At 47.6% G+C, this 20,578-nt stretch overlaps 1 protein-coding gene across 2 annotated transcripts in view; it reads left to right on the forward strand.

Annotated features, from left to right (window-relative positions):
- Positions 1-20,578, forward strand: part of LOC121455764 (uncharacterized protein C12orf45 homolog) — a 36,018-nt gene that overhangs the window by 13,400 nt on the left and 2,040 nt on the right. The window contains exon 5 of one of the 2 annotated variants that reach the window (XM_041663450.1): positions 14,029-15,615. The exons of the other annotated variant lie outside the window; for it this stretch is intronic. Within the exon in view, the coding sequence (XP_041519384.1) occupies positions 14,029-14,040 (12 nt within the window). The 3' untranslated portion in view covers positions 14,041-15,615. Of the gene's footprint in view, positions 1-14,028; positions 15,616-20,578 lie in introns of those variants that run through there. 2 annotated transcript variants of the gene reach the window in all.

The raw sequence follows: 20,578 nt of genomic DNA on the forward strand, positions 1-20,578 counted from the left end.
ATTGAGCTTTTAGAAGGGGCAGCTAGCTACAGTGATGGTTTGGGGGCTGTTTTGATGGGCAGTGGGTTGGTAATCAGGTACTGGGGTACAAACCTGATAGGCTAAGGAAGCAACAGAGCATCAACCCTTGCTCCACCTTCCCAGATAGAAAAGGCTGTGAATCTCTGCAAGCCTTCTTCTGTTCCCTTTCTGTACCTCTCTGTGTGGGTCCTCGTGAGTAACTCATGTGTACTGCCCTTGATTTAAGACTTAACTTCAGTGACCGTCTCAGCATTGCTGCTGTTCATGAGATGTTGTGAGGACAAATTACACTGTACAAAAAACTCTTGTTGGAGGTTTATTGTTGGAAAGGGAGGAGGCTGGAGAGATGACTTAGAGGTTAAAATCACTGACTGCTCTTCCGGAGGTCCTGAGTTCAATTCCTAGCATCTACAAGGCGGCTCACAACCATCAGTAATGAGATCTGGTGCCCTCTTCTGGCCTGAAGGCATGTGTGCAGGAAGAACCCTGTATACATATAAGGTGTTTTTTTTTTTGTTTTTTTTTTTGTTTTTGTTTTTTTTTATAGGGAGGGAGTTGAAAGGGAGAGGCACTGAGGTCTTCCTGCCTCTTTGGAGGAGTGGTGGAAAAGGTACAGGGGAACGGGTGGAACTCACTTTTAATGAGGGCTAGGTGCGTACTCAGAGACTACACTGTAATGTAGTGCATTCGAACAGACTGTTAGTGACGTAGTGGCAGTAGGACCTTGGACTGGCCGGGTAGCTGCCTGAATGCTGACAACGCCTGTCTGCGGAGATGTTGTCAGTGGGTTCAGCTGTGTCCCCTGAGCACACTAATGTGCCTTAAACGCTATAAATCATCTGTTTGTAGGGAGTGATTTTGACTGGTGACATTCTGCTAGATCTGCAAGCACGCAGGACAGCGTAATTCTAACCAATAGCCTTCCTCCCTTTTGTGGGTTATAATTAGGTGAGGAACTTTGAGTAGCAGGTGAGGTGGAATGAGGGTGTCGAGCCCTGAACACCCATTTCTGCCTTCTTAGGGGCCCTGAGAAAGCTGAGATAGTTGGCTGTTTCTTTCACTCCGCTGTCCAGGCCCTGTGGGACCTGGCAAGATGTCGAGAGCAGATGATAAAGTTGACTTAAGGGAGAAAAGTTTTCTTAGGTTCTAGGAGTTGAGGAAGGGGAAGAAGTGTGAAAGTTGGTCTGTCGATTGCCAGTACTTATCTGGGGTGCATCTTGACAGTGCATCTGACCTCGTCCAGGTGCACCTAAGTTGTCTCCCCAACAGGAGGGTTTTTTAGTTTACAAAAAGATAATTCTCTTTCATATGGGATTCCCAGTCCAGTAGAGTTCAGCATGGCTTTTGGGTGAAGCTCATTGTTCTGGAATTATGGGCACAGCAGTTGATTGCAGTGTCCTCTGAAAGCCAATGGATGATGGAGTCTGCAAGACTCTGCAGTTGTTCCTAGCTGAAGTTTAGAAAGGGGACCTTCATGTGGCCTCGGGGACTCTCCAGAGAGAACATCATCTTTGGGAGCCTTCTGACCTTGGACTTCCAAAAGCATTCAAGGACTGATCTGAAAGTGTATTCAAGTATGAGCATCAACAAGGTCACAAAACCAAAAAATTGGAATCTTGTTTTTTTTAAAAAAGAAAAAGCAACCTGGCTTTTCCTCTCGTGGAGCTTGCTTCCTCAGGCCCAAAATATACAAAGGACTCAAGAAATTGGTCATCAAAACAACATATAATCGAATAAAAAAAATGGAGTACCGACCTAAACTGAGAACTCTGAACAGAATAATCTAAAATGGCTGAAAGACACTTAAGGGAATATTCAACATCCTTAGTCATCAGAGAAATACAAATCAAAACAACACTGAGATTCTGTCTTACACCTGTAAGAATGACCAAGATCAAAAACATTGATGACAGCTTATGCTGGAGAGGTTGTGGGGAAAAGGGAACACTCCTGCATTGCTGGTGGGAATGCAAGCTGGTAAAACCCCTTTGGATATCAGTGTGACGATTTCTTAGGAAATTAGGAAATACCCTCCTTCAAGACCCAGTAATGCCACTTTTGGGTATATACCCAAAGGATGCTCAATCATGCCACAAGGACATGTGCTCAACTATGTTCATAGCAGCATTGCTTGACATAGCCAGAACCTGGAAACAACCTAAATGCCCCTTGGCTGAAGAATGAAGAAATTGTGGTACATTTACATAATGGGGTACTACACAGCAGAAAAAAATGACATCTTGAATTTTGCAGGAAAATGGATGGAGATAGAAAACATTTTGAGTGACATCACCCAGACACAGAAAGACAATTATCACATGTATTCACTCATAGGTGGTTTTTAAACATGGAGAAACCCAGCCTACAAGCCACAATCCCAGAGAACTTGGACAACAATGAGGACACTAAGAGAGACTTACATAGATCTCCTGAGTAAATTGGGAGCATGGGGACCTTGGGGGAGGATTGAAGGGGAGTGGGGGGAGAGGAGAGGCAGGGAGGGGAGCAGAGAAAAATTTAGAGCTCAGTAAAAATCAATAAAAACCAGTCACACACCTCCTACAACAACACTGGGAACGATGCAGTAGGAGCAGAGTGCGGGAAGGACAGGAGGAAAACGGGAAACCAAAGAAACAAGCCCAACGGAAAAACCAGGAGCTGAGTCCCAAGAAGCCGGTCAGCACACCGTTCATGGACACTCTGTGGGCAAAATTTCAATGAAGAAAACGCCCCCCAGTGCTTGGCTGTTTTTCACTGTCATTTGGATCTAGCATGACAGAGAAGCAGATCTACCAATGCTTCTGTGAAAAAAGGGAAAGATCCAGGGAAGAGGTGAAGCGGAAGAGCAGAAGAAACAGCTGGGATGAGGCTCTGCAGACCTGAGGAAAGAGCGCGTGTCAGTAATGACATCACATCTGATGTCATAGAGACCAGTGATCATATTTGGAATTCATTAAATTACACAACAGTAAAATTTAGCCAAAGGGCCTGGCGGTGGTGGCAAGCCTTTCGTACCACCAGTGAGGGAGGCAGAGGCAGGTGGATTTCTGTGAGTTGAAGACGGACCTAGTCTACCGAGAGTTCCAGGAAGGCTGCAGATCTACAGAGAAACTGGGGGGGGGGGGGGATTTGATCCTCACGTGAAGATTAAGCAATCACTATGCTCCAGTTGCCAATTGTAGACCAGTTACCGAGCACTCGTTCCCAGCCCAAGGGAGGACTCTCACCACCTGAAAGACAGCGAAGATCTTTGCTATGCCTGCTATTCCCCAGGAAGCTCCTGTGCGCAGGCGCAGAGTACGGCATCGCCAGCCAGACCCAGAAGATCACTTTTCCCAGGAGCACACGCACCCAGCGTCTGACACAAAGGCCCCTGCGTGCAGTGCGCAGGGATCTCCTTTAAAAGCCGAAAGGCCGTTAGTTCACCCTCGCCTTTCCTCCCTTCACTGTCGGGCACGCTCCACCCTCCCCGCAATAAACCTCTCCACGTGGGTTCGTTGCACCTCGTGTCTCATTTCGACTCTCAAGAAGAACAACAACAGAAGAAGAACAACAACGATGCCTGTAACCAGAAATGGAAGCCAATTTCACCCCTTGTACCCTAGAGTCAAAAAGTGAAATACAACCAAGCCCCCAAATGGAGTCACTTAGGTAGAGTTGGTTTGCCGAGCAGCAGCCAGAACGGAGCAATCAAATATGTGGACTTTGCCTGGAGTCACAATAGACCAGGTTCCATGTCCCTCACATCTAGGTGGAGCAAAAGGAGGCGGCCCTGAGCTAGCCAGAAGAAAAGACCGGAGCCAAGACTAAGATGACAGCATGCCTTGCCTGCTCTCTATCCTTCAACAGTGTTGCAAAGCCAGGGACTATTCCTAGGGGCAACTGGGACTGTCTTTCCCAGCATTGAGTGCTGTGAATAAGGAAGCTCAGCTACTGGGTAGTAGTGTGATTTGACCACCAAGGAACAAGTCTCAAGTGACTGAGTCTGACTTTGTGCTCTTCTTACTCAAATTCTAAAGCTTTTTGCTTTTACTTCCAACATGAATAATGCTCTATTCATTTGTTTAAAAAGAAAATTTAGAAGGGTGACCCTTGAGAAGTACTAGTATCTGTTGGGGGGCAGCGCTCACTCAGCTCGACCTGTGAGGAATATCATTAAGTATCTGTCTCTCACTGAAGTTCTCCTGTTAAGAATTTTCATAACTTCAGCTCTTGGCTGACTCAAAAATCCCAATCAGGCCGAATCACAAGCAAGCCCAATGAAAGGATATCCAGGTTTAATGGGTAACAGGGAAGCCACGTATACCACCACTGGGGCGGGGGAGAAGACGCCACAAAGGGACTTTCCAGGGAGCAGTTTAAATAGACCGGGGGAGTAGTCAAGGTTTGGAAGTCTGCCTTCCCCTTCTCAGGTGAAGGCTCAAGGTTTGGCAGGCAGAGGGGTGGGGGCTCTAAAGATGGAGGCCAGAGACCAGGACTTGCATTTCAGTCTGATTGTATAAGGGATGACAGGAAACTGAGGAGATACCTTGACTAACAGTTAGGCTCTCTGAAGGCATAAGTCACAAAACAATCCCACACGATTTTGGAATTATGATTAATACAAGTGTTATTCTTAAAAAATATACCTGGGCGGGCTGGCGGAGCCCGCCATGAGAAAAGCGGCTACAGCTTCCCACCAGCGGGAGGGCACGAGCCGTGCTGGCGGTGGCGGGCGGTAACAGACATATAAACACAGAAAATAGCCATAAACATTTATTAAGAAAGAGGGAAAGAGAAAAAGGGAGAGAGAGAGAAAAGAAAGAGAGGGAGAGAAGGAGGGAGAGCGAGGAGGAGAGAGGCAAAGCCCTGTGTGTACACTGGGAGAGAAAACAGCAATGGCGGGCGAGGTCAGAGGTTAAAAAGGAGTGGGCGTGGCTAGGGCAGGGGCCAAAAGAATAACAACAAGGGTTGTTTGTTTAAGGGTAAAGCTTCCAGTTCACTGTCCTAGACAGCAGTCCTCTGAGTGAACAGGAATGGTCTAGCAAAGCGGAGTCAGAAGCAAGAGAAGGAGCAAGGAGCATACTGCAGCTTTTTAAAGCCCAAGTGGGCTGGTATCTTAGGGGCTATTTGCTGAAGGAGCAGAATGGGCTTCCACAGCAGCTCTCTTAGGAAAAGGGGCGTTGTCTCAAGTCTGGCTTCTTCCTTTGGGCATGGGGCACGTGGGGAGGGGAGATCTGGGTGTTAGTGGGTCTGCACTCAGCAAGAGGAGTGTATGGAAAGGAATCCTGGGTACTGTCATCACATCAACGCAAGGCACGTGTTCCTTACGGGAGGTGAGAGGGTAGGTGTCCTGTGAGGTCCTGTCCATTGAGGTTCAGGAGACCTAGGAGTTAGCTAAGGATATCTCGACCCAGTAAGGCAGGTGCTGGACAAGCAGGCATCAGTAAGAAAGAATGAGAAAAATTGTCCTGCAAGAATGCAGGGTAATGGCAAAGTTTTAAGTGGGTAGGAACGGGTCCCGTCTACCACCATACCTGAAATTGGTGAGAGGAACGTAAGGCCCAAGTGAAATGCTAGAACATGATAAGTAGCTCCTGTGTCCAATAGAAAAGTAATGGAGTTACCGCTACCTGCAGCTTTACCTTAGGCTCAGATAGTGTTACGGGATATACCAAGTATGGGCAGCATCAATCCTCTGCAAGGCTGAGTAGTTCGAAGGCTGGCACAGTTTCACTTGTTGATGTTGGTGAGGCCGGACCTCTGTGGCATGGCATAGAGGAGAAGCATGCAGAGGGTCATTGTGATTTCCAGTGTGCAAGTTGCTGGCACATAGGGCATTGGGATGTCCCAGCTAGGTTCTGATACTCTGCACTGGCAAATGAAGATCATCACCCGAAACTCTTGAGAAACTTGCTAATTTGGGAAGGCAGAATCTAAGTGAGTGTCTGCCTCTGTCAAGGTTCTAAAAGGAAACCTTCAGCTATACACACAGAGAGGCTTATATAGGGCTTCTTAGGGGCAGAGTTTTCCCAGGGAGAAGACGGATTGGTTAGTTTTTCCCCACTGAGGATTGGTCAGTTTAATTGGTCAGTGGTAGATATGATTCTGATTTCATGGCCAAATTGTTTCTTTCATTGGTACATTTTAGCCTTTTGATTCTAATCTTGGGACCAGGACATATTTCTTTCACTGACTCTGATTGTCGGGATAAAGTGTATTTGCCAGTGGTTTTAGGATCAGGACGTGTTTCTTTGGCCCTGGGTTCAGGGATAAAGACGTTTTTTTCCCCCCTGGCTCAGGTCTCAGATTCAGGATGTGCTTCTTTTTCTGGCTCTGGGTTCCTAGTCAGGGTGCTCAGTGATTGGTTGGTTTCTTGCTCCTGTTGTCCCTTTTAGCTTACACTATGGCTATGAATGCATATGTACCACGCAGGTCATACAGCTCTTCCAGAAATCCATCCATGGTAGAAATGAAAAGGTTAAATTTCTGGATGGTGATACTTTATGCAATTGCCTTGGGGTTGGTTTACAATTTCAAATATATTCCTTAATAAATCTAGTATTTGTTACTAAACTAATGCGCTTGAGTTGTAGTTTTCTGAAAATTTGTGACAGTGTAATAAAGTTGATTGGCCAGCAGGTGGAGGCAGTTTGGCTGGCTGGTTCTTGTGGTTGTTGAGAGTTAAGGTGTAATAAGGATGTTGGCCAGCAGATGTCACAGTTGTTGCACTAAGGGAGGTCCCAGATCAAGACCTGAATTATCTATACCATCTAGAATAGGTGCTAACAAATTTTATTAAAAACAGTATTTTCTCACATGGAGCAGGCTTGGTTGGGCAAAAGCTCAGGGGACCGAGAACTTGCCTGCACCTGTGAGCCGCAAGGTTACTAACAGAGCTAGGGCCGGTAGATCCTATCACTTGCGGATTAGAGGGTGGCACGCAAGCCTGTGTTCCAGATGCAGGCTTAGAGCTTCCGGGGTTAGAGCTTGGCCTGATCTGAGCATGCCTGGTGGTAGCTGGTCCTCAACAACAGATCCTTGCTTGGGTGGCGATAATGGACCTCATGGAATACGGGCCAGAGTACCCTCGGGATTGTGTGCTGCTCCGGAAAGTTGTGTGGTTGTGGTAAGGTATGATGGGGGATGGGATCCATGCGGTTGGCAGGTAGCTTACCTGAGCCATGTGGGCATGGACTGTGGTGGTGGGCAGGCCAAAGGCATGGGGTTCTGCAGCAGGGAGCAGCAGTAGCTGGACTGTGTCCATGTGGGCGCTAAAGTACAGACGTGTTAATGCGGTCCACAATGGAGCATGTCAAAGGTTTGTTTATTTGGGAATAAAACTCCCAGTAAGGACAGATCTGCTGTTCTCTGTTTGCACTGGAAGCTTGAAACCAAATCGAACTAAAAGATCTACCTTCCATCTATACTTACAGTACCTCATATCATGCCCCAAAAGGTCCAGAGGTGTGAACTTTACCCGGTCAAGGTACAGTTCCTGTGACGTTTTAGCAGGGGTGTTTTTTAAGCAGCTCTTTGTTTGTTCATTCTCTCTTTCTTTAAGACTGGGGTGGTATGGGATGTGAAAATCGTAAGGAATGCTGCTACTTTACATAAGGTTTGAGAAATTAGGTGAATTTAGGACCGTTGTCTGACTGGAGGGAAAAATCTCTCGTAGAAGGAGCTCAATAGTGATTTGTTGCTTCCCACTGTTACTGCTCCCCGTCCTGGGAGTGCGGAGATGAGAAGCAATGACAGAGACTCCGGGAGATCTCAATGCAGAAGCTCCTTATTACAGTTGAGCAAGGCCAGTTAGGATGTCAGAGGACATTGTTGGTTGGTCCTTTTCAGAGCTGGTCGTCGCCGCTGGCCTGTTGTCAATACGCTGGTGCGCATTTGGTTTCTATGTAAGTCGCTCACTAACGGGATGCTGCTGCCCAAACTGCTTATTCCTGCGTGTTTGCTGCACTTGCTTCTGCTTGGGCTGTTGCTCTGCCTTGTCTCACCATTTTGATGTTGACTGGAGGCCTGGTAGACTTACCTTGCCGTGCTGTGTTTCCGCCTCGGAAGCCCATCAACATTTTGGATTATGCCTGTCTTAGGTTGACCTGCCAAGCCAGGTCTTACCTGTCATTGATTTCTAGCACTCCAAGGCTTAGGTCCCCAGGAGGTCCTCACAAAATGAAGCAGCAACTTACTATGAGGTTTAGGGTCTCTGTGGACTCCTGTATTTGTATTAACCACTCATGGACCACCTCTTGTGGATGTTTTGGCCCTGTGTCCTCTAATGCCATTGGTATTTGAAGGGTTGCCTTTTTTGTTGTTGTTGTAGGAGACACTTAAGCAGAAGCATTAGGGCCCCCACCACCCCTTTCATAAGGCACCATGCAACAAGTTTAAGGAATTTTATGTGATTGCACACTTGGCCAAAGAACGTGGTAGACAAACCCAGTGGCTCAATTGATGTCTAGTTAAGTTGCATGATGTCATTTGTAGGTTGCCACATCAGTCTAATAAACTTCTTATGTCATGGTTCCAATTGGCTGTCTCTTAATGGACGCTGTACAAGGACATACTGGATGTTTGGTACAGACTGGAATGATGATCACTGTTGGCTCTCACTAGGTAATGCAAGGTTTGTATTTCTTCATCCAGTAAATCAGTCTGTTGTTTTAAATTCATAGCAGACAAATGAACGTGAGCGTTAACTAACTGTTCTGTACTGAGGGGCGCAGGTAATGTTCTATGAACTGTTTGTACGGTATTGACCGTAGCTCCTGTTTGAATAAGGAATAAGAGAGGGCAGGGTGATTGCTGCTGTAATTGTTTTGGGCGTGGCTCTTCCTTTTGTTGCGGGTAGCGCACACTCTTTCCTGATGGCATTATGGGACAGGAGGCTTTGAAAAGCATATTTGGGCATGGTGCTGGTGGTACATGCGTTTAATTCCAGCACTCCAGAGGCAGTTGCAGTCGGATCTCTGTGAACTTAAGTTCAGCCTGGTCAACTAGAGGTGTTTCTAGGACAGGCTGCAAAGTTAAAGAGAAACCCGGTTTCTGTGAAAAAACATAATTGGAGTTTGTGTGAACACTTAGGGATTTTTGTAGCATGAATAATAAAAAGAAAAGCAGCCAGGCACTAGTTCTTAACTCTACCTCAGACTGAAATGGGCAATCCTACCTTAACAAGTCTTCAGACTGAGACTGCTCTGTGTTTCCTCCAAACCTCGGACTCCTGTGTCTTCTCCTTTATTCTCCTCTCTTTGCTCAGCTGTGTTGTGCCTGTCTCCACCTCCCTGCTGCTGGGATTAAAGGTGTGTGACTCTGAAACATGGTAATTACAGGTGTGAGCCAGCACCACCTGGATGTATTTCTGGATAGATACTGCATACCCTAGGGTAACCCTGAACTCAGAAAGATTGATCTCTGTCTGTCTCCTGTGTCCTGGGGTGAAAGGTGTGTGTTACCACTCCCTAGCATCTAGGGCCTGTCTTTGCACTCTGATTTCTCAGTCAAGCTTTAATTATTAATATAGAAATAAAACATCATCATAGATTTTCTTGTGCCAATTTAAGGTACAGGGGGAGCTATTATCTCAGCCTGCTGGTTAGTGGTGTGGGTGGGGAGTGCTATGCCTCAACCACCCAGTTTCTGGCATTATGGTATAGCTTGCTTTTCGGTTCCCTCATTTAAGAAGGAGCTGCTGTCTTTACACCAGGTATAGATGGCCTAAGGCAATGTGTCGTCCTGTATATGTAAGGCATGGGGCCGTAGCTCCTGTAGGGTTTAACCTGTTAAAGTCTAATATATGATTTAATATTTTTTGTTGTTGTTGTTGTTCCTGAATCCTGTCTCAAGCATTTAAAGCTGCTGGGATACATAGGGACAAGATGTTTTCATCATAAAGAGCCTGATCCTAGAGATCAGTGTAATGTCCCTCATCAAGAATTTGATCTTGGGAAATCTTAAGTCTTACTTTTCCTTGCTGTTCAAAAATTTTTGCCCCTTCTGTTCAATAACACCTTCAAAGCAGCTGAGGTCCATCTTCTAGGACCTGCTGAGATTATTTGAAGCCAGCTGTGTGGGGTAGCCTGGGTCTAGGGGTAGCTCGGATGGCCACAACCCTCTGTAGTAAAATCAATCTCAGCTGGATGGATGGGCAGGTGGGCCGCCCCACTGATGAGATCCGTGTCTCTTCTCCTGGTCGTGAATGACAATAGCCGTTCCCCATGATTGTTGGAATTCTGAGGGTACAATTGCTTCATTTCCAATTTAAGGTCTTTTGAATGGACCTGGTGAGTGGTGAACTTTTAATCTTCTTGGCTTCCTCATCCACCAATGGTAGGTGAGGCCTAAATTTCCAGTGGGGTAATTGGAGTGCCTCCATTTCTGTTAATATGGAGATGTCCTCCCCTGTGTGTGAGGTAACCCAGACACAGAAAGACAATTATCACATGTACTCACTCATAAGTGATTTTTAAACAAAAAGCAAAGGAAACCAGCCTACAAATGATAATCCCAGAGAACTTAGACAACAATGAGGACATTCAGAGAGACTTAGATAGATCTCATCTACATGGGAAGTAGAAGAAGACAAGAGCTCCTGAGTAAATTGGGAGCATGGGGACCTTGAGGGGGGGAGGCAAGGAGGGGAGCAGAGAAAAATTTAGAGCTCGATAAGAATCAATAAAAACGCCAAAAGTTACAGGCTCAATGTATAAAAAGGACCCTGGTCAGCCAAACTCTAAACATAGGGCGGAAGTCTCAGTCCTGTTAGCTCCTACAGGGGAGGGGTAAGAAAGTTCAGATTTACCAGTGCAGACACCGGGAGTCAAGTGAAAGGCAAATAGTAGACTTGTTCAGTGTGGCGGACCTCTCGACCAGCGACGAAGAATGACCACCACACCAGGATTCCACTCAGATCACGCTTTTACTGGAGTGCCCTTGATTGATGGGGAGCATGGAACGAGAGGGCGGGAAAACGAGGAATAGGGAGCAGAGGGGCAGGGAGCGAAGGGGAGAGGCAGCAGGAAGCGAAGGGGGGAAGGGCTCTTAGGCAGCTGCTTAAATAGGGAAATGGCACATGGGTCGCCCCGTGATTGGCTGCCACCAACAGCTGACACCAGACCGCATCGGGATAGGCTCAAGGATCCTCATCCACCGCGCATGGGGGAAGCGGGGGGACGCGCAGCTCTCAAAGGCATAGTCAGATATGGAGTTGTTTATTTCCAACAAGACAGGATGTCGGCTTGTAATGGCGATCCTGTCCAGCTCACTACAGTTCAGCAGTGGGGATCGCCTTATATACCTACCTCCCAGCACCCAGCCTTCTCAGCAACGGGGAGAGCCTTATATACCTGCCTCCCAGCACCCAGGCTTCCTCTGCAATGGGGAGAGCCTTATACAACTGCCTCCCAGCACCCAACCTTCTCAGCAATGGGGAGAGCCTTATATACCTGCCTCCCAGCACCCAGGCTTCTCAGCAATGGGGAGAGCCATATACACCTGCCTCCCAGCACCCAGCCTTCCTCACCAGTGTGATGATGTGGCATGATTACCACTCATTGTGTAGCCACGATCATGACCTCTGACAATACCTGTTGTTAGGCCTTCAGACAGAATCCAGGTTGGATCGTCTCGGCCTCAGGGCTTCATCTTCCTACAATTGCTGGGAGGCAGGTTGTAAACTGACTTCTAACTAGAATTCTTCCTTGTTTATTATAGGTCAAGCGGATTTAGTCAGGGACTGCTTCCTTCTTGGCCAGGGGTGCTGTAGTAAATAGGGGCGGCGGGGCTGCATCCCCAGCACCCCGGCTGCCTGGCTAGCTTATGCCCGAAATAACAACATACGAACTATATTCATTAAATCACTGCTTGGCCCATTTTCGGGGCTGCATCCCCAGCACCCCGGCTGCCTGGCTAGCTTATGCCCGAAATAACAACACACGAACTATATTCATTAAATCACTGCTTGGCCCATTTCTATCTAGCCTCTTCTAGGCTAATTCTCACATATTAATTTAGCTCATTTCTAATCTGTGTTGCGCCCCTAGGTGCGCTTACCGGGAAGATTCTAGCCTATGTCCATCCTGGGTCGGAGCTTCATCGCGTGCGCGTCTGCCTGGGAGCTGGGAGCATGGCGTCTCCCTGAGGCGGCTGCTCCCGAGAGGAGAGCTGTGGAGTCTGAGCTCACTTCCTCTTCCTCCCAGCGTTCTGTTCTGTTTACTCCTCCCACCTATCTTCTAACCAATGAGGGCCAAGCAGTTTCTTTTTATTTAACCAATGACCTTCCTCCATCAGGGTGCTGTGTTGTTTTTGTGGATTTCATCTGCATGTGGTCTGGAGTTCTCGCAAACTCACCTGTGTTACCCAGGAAGTAAAATGATAGGTATGAGGTATACATATTGAGGCTGTACGATTGGTTTGAATATTGGAGTGCTTTAATGAAGGAAGACGAGGTAGTTATATACGATCTCAGTCTTTTACTGTTTAAGATTGTTCACCTAACAAAAAGGGGAAGTAGTCTAAGCAGTCTATCCACTCCAGTGACCTCTTGCAGAGGTAGAATGGTGGCTCCGTTGTACTTGGTAGAAAGAGACAAAAATGGTCCCGTAGCGGACTGGAATCAAGTCACAGGACAGGTGAAAGTAGGTACCAGAGTTGGGCTGTTAGAACGAACCTACATCGTGTGTTCATTATCTCAGTCCAGAGTAGAGGAGGGTTCCTGTGGTTGAGATTGCAGTGGGTGTGGAGAGCAGCCAGTCCAGGGAGGGACAATGCAGTTCCGCGATTGGCTACAGCGGCCCAAAGTATAAGACAGGGAGCTGGTTGTGGGTGAGAGACATCAATGGGGCCACCAGTTTCACGAGGAGAGACAGACAAATGGATACGCCACGATACCGTGCCACAGGTCTCCGAAAGTGGCTGCTTCTGGGCAGGGAGCAATGGGCAGGTACAAGACAGAGACGTGGATAGGCTCACCGTGCAGAGTGAGGTTGGATATTTATTTAGTGGGTTATGGAGGGTGATGTGGTCAAGAACATGAGCGAGGTGAGACCAACTGGGTTTTTCCAGGCTTCTGTGGACAGAGTGTCAGTGATTGGGCAGGTAACCAGATGTCAGTCCTCAGCCGCGGGGAATCAGTAGAGATGAATGTTCATGAAAGCTGACCTGGACGGGTGCTGCAATGGAGCAGGCACAGGAAGTTGGAAAATGGTCCGAGTTCAGGATCCTCACATAGCTCAGGCTGCTGGCTTGCGGAATGCGTAGGAGAGACTGGCAGAGCCATGCACCAGTGTTATTCATGACCCAGGCAACCCAAGGCCGCGCAGTTTTCCTGGCTAGTTAGAGGCATACAGATATGCTATGTGGAAAGAGCTTGGGTATAGGCTGACTTTAATGGGGGGGGTGGAGAAAGAGGGAAAGAGAAGAAAGGGTATTGGGGGGAGAAGGGAGAGAGGTAGAAGCTACCTCTCCATCCAGAGGAAGGGCAGACAGAAAGTAAGTAGGCTGACTAGGAGGCAGGAGATCCACTTACCTTTCCTTGAAGCTGGAGATTGGGAGTAGGCATGCCTTGTCTTTAGAGGAACAGGGTATCCAGGTGCCAGGCCAGGCTAGCAGATTTACCTTTACATAGTGCCTTCATGGGGATGCCTTGCTAGCCAATTATCTTTAAGAAGTTGGTCCAGGTTAAGGTATTGCTTAACTTACGGCTTTCTGGGACCCAGAGAAAATGGGTGCAAGGTCTAGGTGGGCTCTTTTTGTGTGATTACCGTTTGGCACAGGTGAGCTTGTTCCTGTTTCATGAGTTTTCCCCTCATAATAAATAAAAATACAATTGTTTTATCATTTAGCTAGCTGGATTATTTCTTGTTATACTTCTCATCCATTTTTATAATGGCATTTTTTTACATATTGTTTGAGGGACTCTATTGCTTTCATAAAGTCAATTTTTTCCACTTCTGTGCTAGGGTGTTCAAGTCCTTCTGTTATAAGATCATTGAGTTCTGGTGTTTTCATGTTGTTTTTCAGATTGTTGGGTGAGTTCTTGCCTTGGTGCCTGCCCATCTCCTCCTACCGATGCTATCTATTGGGTCTTCTAAAACAGGATCAGATTTCCCTGCTGGACAGGGGCCCCCGCTTAGAAAATGCCCCCGATCCGTTTCCTGGCTCCTGCCACGAGCCAAGATCCCTCTCACCACTCAGCAGGGTCTACAGTAACAGGACCAAGCTCCCCGTTCACCAGGGATCTCGCCAACAAAAGGCCTACCACTCTGCAGGCCAGCCACCAAAACACCTACTTGAATTAGTTGTAGTGAAACGATATGCTCTCAGTGTGGGCTTCACTGTTTCAAGCTTGGACCATCAAAAAATATAAGTATGCGTCTGTGCCGCATCTTGGATTATTTCTTGAATCAAGCTAATTACCTGACTGCTGGCAGGAGTTGCAATGGTTCTGTATAACATTTTGACTGATTATCTAAGGGGTATTTGGTCCATGCCTTATTACAAAGGCAGATTAGTCAAGCTCTTAGGATTCCTGCATTGTATTGGTCCAGTCCAGCTAGGGCTGACAGTGGTGGTCACATTGAGTCTGCAGTGCTCCGTCCCCCAATAGTGTCTATGCTTCTTCCCTGAAGCCTCTGTAGGAGCATTCATACCGCCTTGTCCCCTCACCTGTAGCCTTCACCGAAGCCGCCTTGTGCACTTTTGAGGCTGTGCATTGGGCCACATGCTCAGAGTCACATTTTCCAAAGACCACGAGGGGCTCAACAGCAAGGTGGCTATTGACAGCACAGCAGCTTGACACCTGCTGGTAGCACAGTAACACGTGGCCAATGACTGCAGGCACACAGAGTCTATGATGTAGTGACTGTGCTCTCCGAGTTCCTGATTGTACCTAGCCAATCAGAGATGAGCATGAGATGCCACTGTGAACAGATGGGAATACCTTGGTGCTGGGAGGGTCAATAACTTTTCCCATGGTTAAATAAGTCTGCTGAAGCATGCTTTGTAAAGTATCTGTATTTGAATCAGGTAACAAAATGTTATTCATATAATGGTAAATTATAGACTTATCAAATTGCTTACGAATTGTATTTTAGATGTTTGCTTAACAACAAATATAGGAGAATTTCAAGGGCTCGTAGATTTTTTTATATGTCGAGCATCTAATCGCTTCTGTACCAGCTGCTTTCAAGCCTGCAACGTTTTCCTCAGCTAGGGGCCATTGCTTAACCCGTCTTGGTTCCTCAGTCAACCACTTTAAAGGTAGGACTGTTGGTACATCTGAAGGGTTATTAATTGCTCTGTATTCTTATACAGCCCAAATGGCTGGTGTCTGTCGCCTGTAATATCTTCTAATATTTTCCTCAGAAACATAAGTTTTGGGGGCTGCAAGAATGTTAATCTGGCTATTCCATTGCTGCAATAGGTCACGACCCCATAAATTCACTGTAACATTGGCTATGTAAGGCCTTAGTTTTCCTATTGCCCTTCTGGCCCTTTGCATTCAGCCCATCTCGTGCTTTGTTTTACACGAGATAGGGTTTCAATTCCCAGGAACTGAACATCTACCTCCTGAAGAGCCCAATTTGGATGCCAAGATTCTGGAGTAATGATACTTACATACTCACCTGTGTCTAATAAGCCTTCAATTAAAATTTCATTTATAGAAGTCTGCCAGAATATATGTTTCCTCTGTCTCACCAGAGGTTTTTTTTTTTTTGTTTTGTTTTTAAAAACAGGGTTTCTCTGTGGCTTTGGAGCCTGTCCTGGAACTAGCTCTGTAGACCAGGCTGGTCTCGAACTCACAGAGATCCGCCTGCCTCTGCCTCCCGAGTGCTGGGATTAAAGGCGTGTGCCATCGCCCGGCTTCACCAGAGTTCTTGACTCATCCTCCACATTTATCCCATCATTCAGACCATTAGTGCTTTTGACAGCAGGCGTTGGAGTTTTTAATTTTCCTGTCGAGACACATTCTCCACAGTAACTGGCAATGACTGGACCACATTTGTCATGGGGCCTGCGAGAGGCTTCCCATAGCGATTCCCGATGGCATGGGATTGCCTTGTTTATTTTTTCAATTATAATATATATTTTGTTATAAATAATATTTGACATAATCAATTAAACATTTTTTTTTACCTTTGAGCCATATCACTTTGTCCTATAAAATTGGAGCTTCAGTGCCAGAAAGCTTCTCAGCAACTCTCAGTTTAATTTAGATTATTGGGTGAATTCTTGCCTTGGCGCCTGCCCATCTCTTCCTATTGATTCTATCTAATGGGTCTTTTAAAACCGGATCAGGTTTCCCTGCTGGCCAAGGGTTCCGCTTACCAACTGCCCTCGCTGTTTCCTGGTTCCTGCTGCAGACTAAGAACCCTCTCACCCCTCCGTAGGGTCTTCAGGATCAGGGCCAGGCTCCCCGTTTGCCAGTGACCTCGCCTACAAAAGGCCTACCTCTTTGATTTAATTGTAGTGGGGCGATCTGCTCTTGTTATTGCGCGCCCGTCCCTGTCTCATGCGTCTGCCGCCGCGCCGGTCCCCCAAAGCCTATTCCTGATTGCAGCGCCTCTCTGCCACTCTCAGTTTAATTTAAAAAAAAAATGGGTTTGGAGAGATGGCTCAACGTTTACTTTTTTATTGATATTTATTGAGTTCTAAATTTTTCTCTCCTCCCCTCCCTGACTCTTCCCTCCCCCCTTTAAGCCTTCCCCAAGGTCCCCATGCTCCCAATTTACTAAGGAGATCCTTTTTTCTTTTCTTTTCTTTTTTTTTTTTACTTTCTTCTTCCCACTCAAAATAATGGCTGAGATTCTGTTGAATAATCTCCTAGGTGCCAGTAAATCTGAAGCTCAGATGGTTATTCCTCATGGTTACCGGCTTTGACCTGTATATGTAAATCCTGGTCTGGATTCCCTCCTGCAGAAATCCCTGGGTTGGAGTTGGACCTGGGAGGGTTTCTGGTTCCAGTCTGCTGCCTCAAAGGTCTCAGGCTCAGGTGCATCCGGACTGGCAGAGGACCTGCTTACTCCCTCAGAGGTCCCAGACTCACACTGTGACCTGCAGGTCCCAGACCAATGCCCAAACCCACAGAGGTCCTGGCTCAGGACTACTCTCTCTGAGGTCCCAGACTTGTGCCAGCCCCCCCCCCCCCCCCCCCGAGATCTCTGGTACCTGCCTTTTCCCTCGGAGGACCCAGGTTTACTTACGCCAAGGCTGGCAGAGGTCCTGGCTCAGGCCTAGTTCTTGGGAGGTCCTAGATTCTTGCCCAGACCCACCGGGGTGTTGGCCTTGGTCTACTGCCTTGAAGGTCCCGGATTCTCAAGACAGGTTCTGCCCACAGATATCCTGTTTTTCCCTGGCCTAGTTGTTCACAAAAACATCTTACGATGGAGACTAGAGACTAGGGTTGGGGTCTTTCAAAGAGTCTGATATTTGTTTTTGACCTCCACCGCTGGTTGTTGCCTCGGCCCACGACTTCCTACCAGTTAGTCCCTGCCCTGTGACAGAAAGCGGAGGGAAACAAACAAACACAAATAGACTAACAAAACAGACACAGAATGCAGACCAGAAGCCTTGCGTCATGGAATCAGCGACAAACCAAAAGTAAAGTTCCAGACGGGAGCGGAGGCCAAAACCCCTGCGTCCGGGGATGAGGATGGTCTCCTTGTCCCCAGCCACCGGAGTGCCCTCCAGATCGAAATTCGGAGAACCTGTGGACTGGTCAGTCTGCTTCACGAATTTCTAAAGAGCCTGTACCAAATTTTAGACCATAGACAGCATGAACCTGTTGCTCCCTGGACTTTCCTCCTGTTGGGGTCTGGTATTGAGTCTGGGGGATTGTGAAATCCCAGATGAGCCCTCAAATGTAAGACCCTAATTCCTAGGTCTTAGTTCCAGAGAAGAGAAGCCCAGCGACTCGATTAACCAGTCAGCAGATGCAATAAGCAAGAGGGCTTATTACCGATCGTGAAACCAGGTGTCTTTGATCTCTGAGGAGGCAGAGCACCCCGAACAGCAATTCCAGTAAGGTCTTAATGGGCAAAACCCCACAACTTGAGCATATCGGGTACTGGTTATAAAATGATTGGACACAACATTTCAAACCGTATTGGCATTAGGATCAGGCGAGGGACACAGGTGTTTGTTTCAGTTAGGTCTCGGAAAAACGACAAGATGTTCTTTCTCAGGCCACGAACCATACCTGGCACGCAAACACGCTCCCTGTGTGGGTGGAGGGGACTAGGAACTGGGCTTGGGATTGGGCTCGGGTCAGAGTGTTCTTCCAGAAATCATTTCTTTCATTGAAAAATGCTTAAATCAAGAATTTGTTTAGTATAAATCACATATTTTATGCTTCATGAGGGTCGTTCGATGTTCAACAGCCCCACGGGACAGTCAGCAGACGAAGACAGGCTTCCCATTCAGGACGGGGGGAGGGGTTGTCTGCAGCTACAGTGATGGAGCTGGGCTGAGTGCATGCTCCTCAGCCACCACTGCCAGCAGCGGCTGGTGAGTTCCTCATCTTCTTCCGCCTCGGCTTTCCGCGTCTCTCCACCCGCATTGCCTGAGCTTTTGCGAGCGCAGAAAAGGCTGGATGGACCTAAAGTCGGCTGGTAGCTGTCATGACCGCTATGCCAGATTTCTATGCCTGAATGAGCGTGGCATAGCCGCCATTGGCCAGAGCTGCCAGAGACTCAAGTGGCCCCAAGAACTGGGCGCCAACCTTAACTGTTTCCTCAATTTGGGAAATAACCAGGCCAACTTAAACATAAACAATTATATTTTTGATTGTTATAAGGGAAAACTCACACCACAAGAATGGGAAGTCCGAGTTCTGCCGTGTCCCGTGGGAATCACCTAGAGCACACGAGCACCTGGTCCACCCCAATTTTCTTCATGGGTCTCAGGTAGCCATGCCTTAACTAGGTTCCACTTAGAGGTGATTGGTTGACATAGCTTCCCCCAGCAGCCTAAATCTGCAGTAGCACAGCTATGCAGGCTAGGACTGTGATAGGACCGCTCTGGAGGCTAGAGCCTAAGGAGAACAGCTCAGCCCTAGAGAAATGGTGCAGGGGCCCGTCTGTAAACAAATTAAATTGAGCCAGCCACCCGCAACTGACTTTGACTGAGGAGGGGAAGTATCACCATGCAGCCCCCAGGTTTCGGACACAGTGGGGAGCTAAGTCAAGTAGGAACAGATTTATTTCCTTACAGAATGCCACGTAGAAAGTCTTTAAGGAAGTGGAAAGGGAATTATCCCATCACATCCGCAGTCACATCCGCATGAGCAGCGGTTCCTATAGCCCCTAATGGAGACAGACCATGAGGGCAGGAGACTGGTCTGAGTCTTTGTAGGCTGCTGCTAAGGGCTTCCAGATCTCCTGTTGTACCAGCTGGAGGGCTTGCAAGTGAGCCTGCAAAGTGGCGGAGGTTGCATAATTAGCAATATCAGAATCAAAAAAGGCTATAGCTGAAATCTATATAAGATTTCAAAAGGAGTTAATGTGTGCCGGGGGTGTTCCTGGCTCGATACAGTGCCAGGGGTAGGAGCTGTGCCCAGTCCCTAGCGCCAGTCTCGAGCATTAATTTAGTTAAAACCTCCTTGATTGTTCTCTTCATTCTTTCTACCTGCCCTGAGCTCTGCTGTCTATAGGCACAATGCAATTTCTAATCAATCCCCAGTAACTTGGCCACTGACTGACTTATCTGGGAGATAAACTCAGGACAATTATCAGTCCCAAGCACCTTGGGTAGTCCATACCGTGGGAGGATTTCTTCCTAGAACTTCTTAACATTATCTCAGTCTCCCCTTTCAGATGTCCAGGGCAATGTATAATACTTAGTCTCTTAGGGAGAAACAAGGCTTTAAGCAGGGCCAAGATTTCAGCCTTGTTTTTTTTTAATTTATTTATTTATTAAAGATTTCTATCTCTTCCCTGCCACCGACTGCCATTTCCACCCCCCTCCCCCAATCAAGCCCCCTCCCTCATCAGCCCAAAGAGCAATCAGGGTTCCCTGCCCTGTGGGACGTCCAAGGACCACCCACCTCCATCCACAAAACTCAGCCTTGTTTTTAATGTCCTTCTGAGGTTAGAGGGCTCTTCCCTCCTCTGATATATTTCCCCATGAACGTGAGCGGTGGCAAAAGCATAGCAGCTGTCAGTATAGACATTGAGTGCGTTACCTTCTGACCGCTATAGGGCTTGGGTGAGCGCTATGAGCTCTGTCCGCTGAGCCTGAAGTTCCGGGTGGCAGGGCGCTGGCCCAGATTAACTGCTTTCCGTCCACTATTGCTGCTCCGGCCTTCCTTTCTCCGTTGAGCAGGTAACTGCTTTCGTTGGTGTACCAGGTCAGGTCAGCCCCTTTCAGGGGTTGGTCCGTCAGGTCTGGCCGGGTTCCATGCATTTCCTCAAGGGTTTGTTGGCAATCCGGAGTGGGGCGCAGCATGGCAGGATTCAAGATGACTGCTGGGCTGAAGCGGACCCTGTCCTTACCCAGCAGGAGTGACTGATAATGAGTCATTCTGGCATTGGAGAGCCAGCGTCTCGGTGGCTGGCGAATGAGGGGCTAAAAT

The sequence above is a fragment of the Microtus oregoni genome, unplaced genomic scaffold (genome assembly GCF_018167655.1).
Source record: "Microtus oregoni isolate MIOR12 unplaced genomic scaffold, Mior012 000001F_ref0000356, whole genome shotgun sequence".
NCBI classification, from domain to species: Eukaryota; Metazoa; Chordata; class Mammalia; order Rodentia; family Cricetidae; genus Microtus; species Microtus oregoni.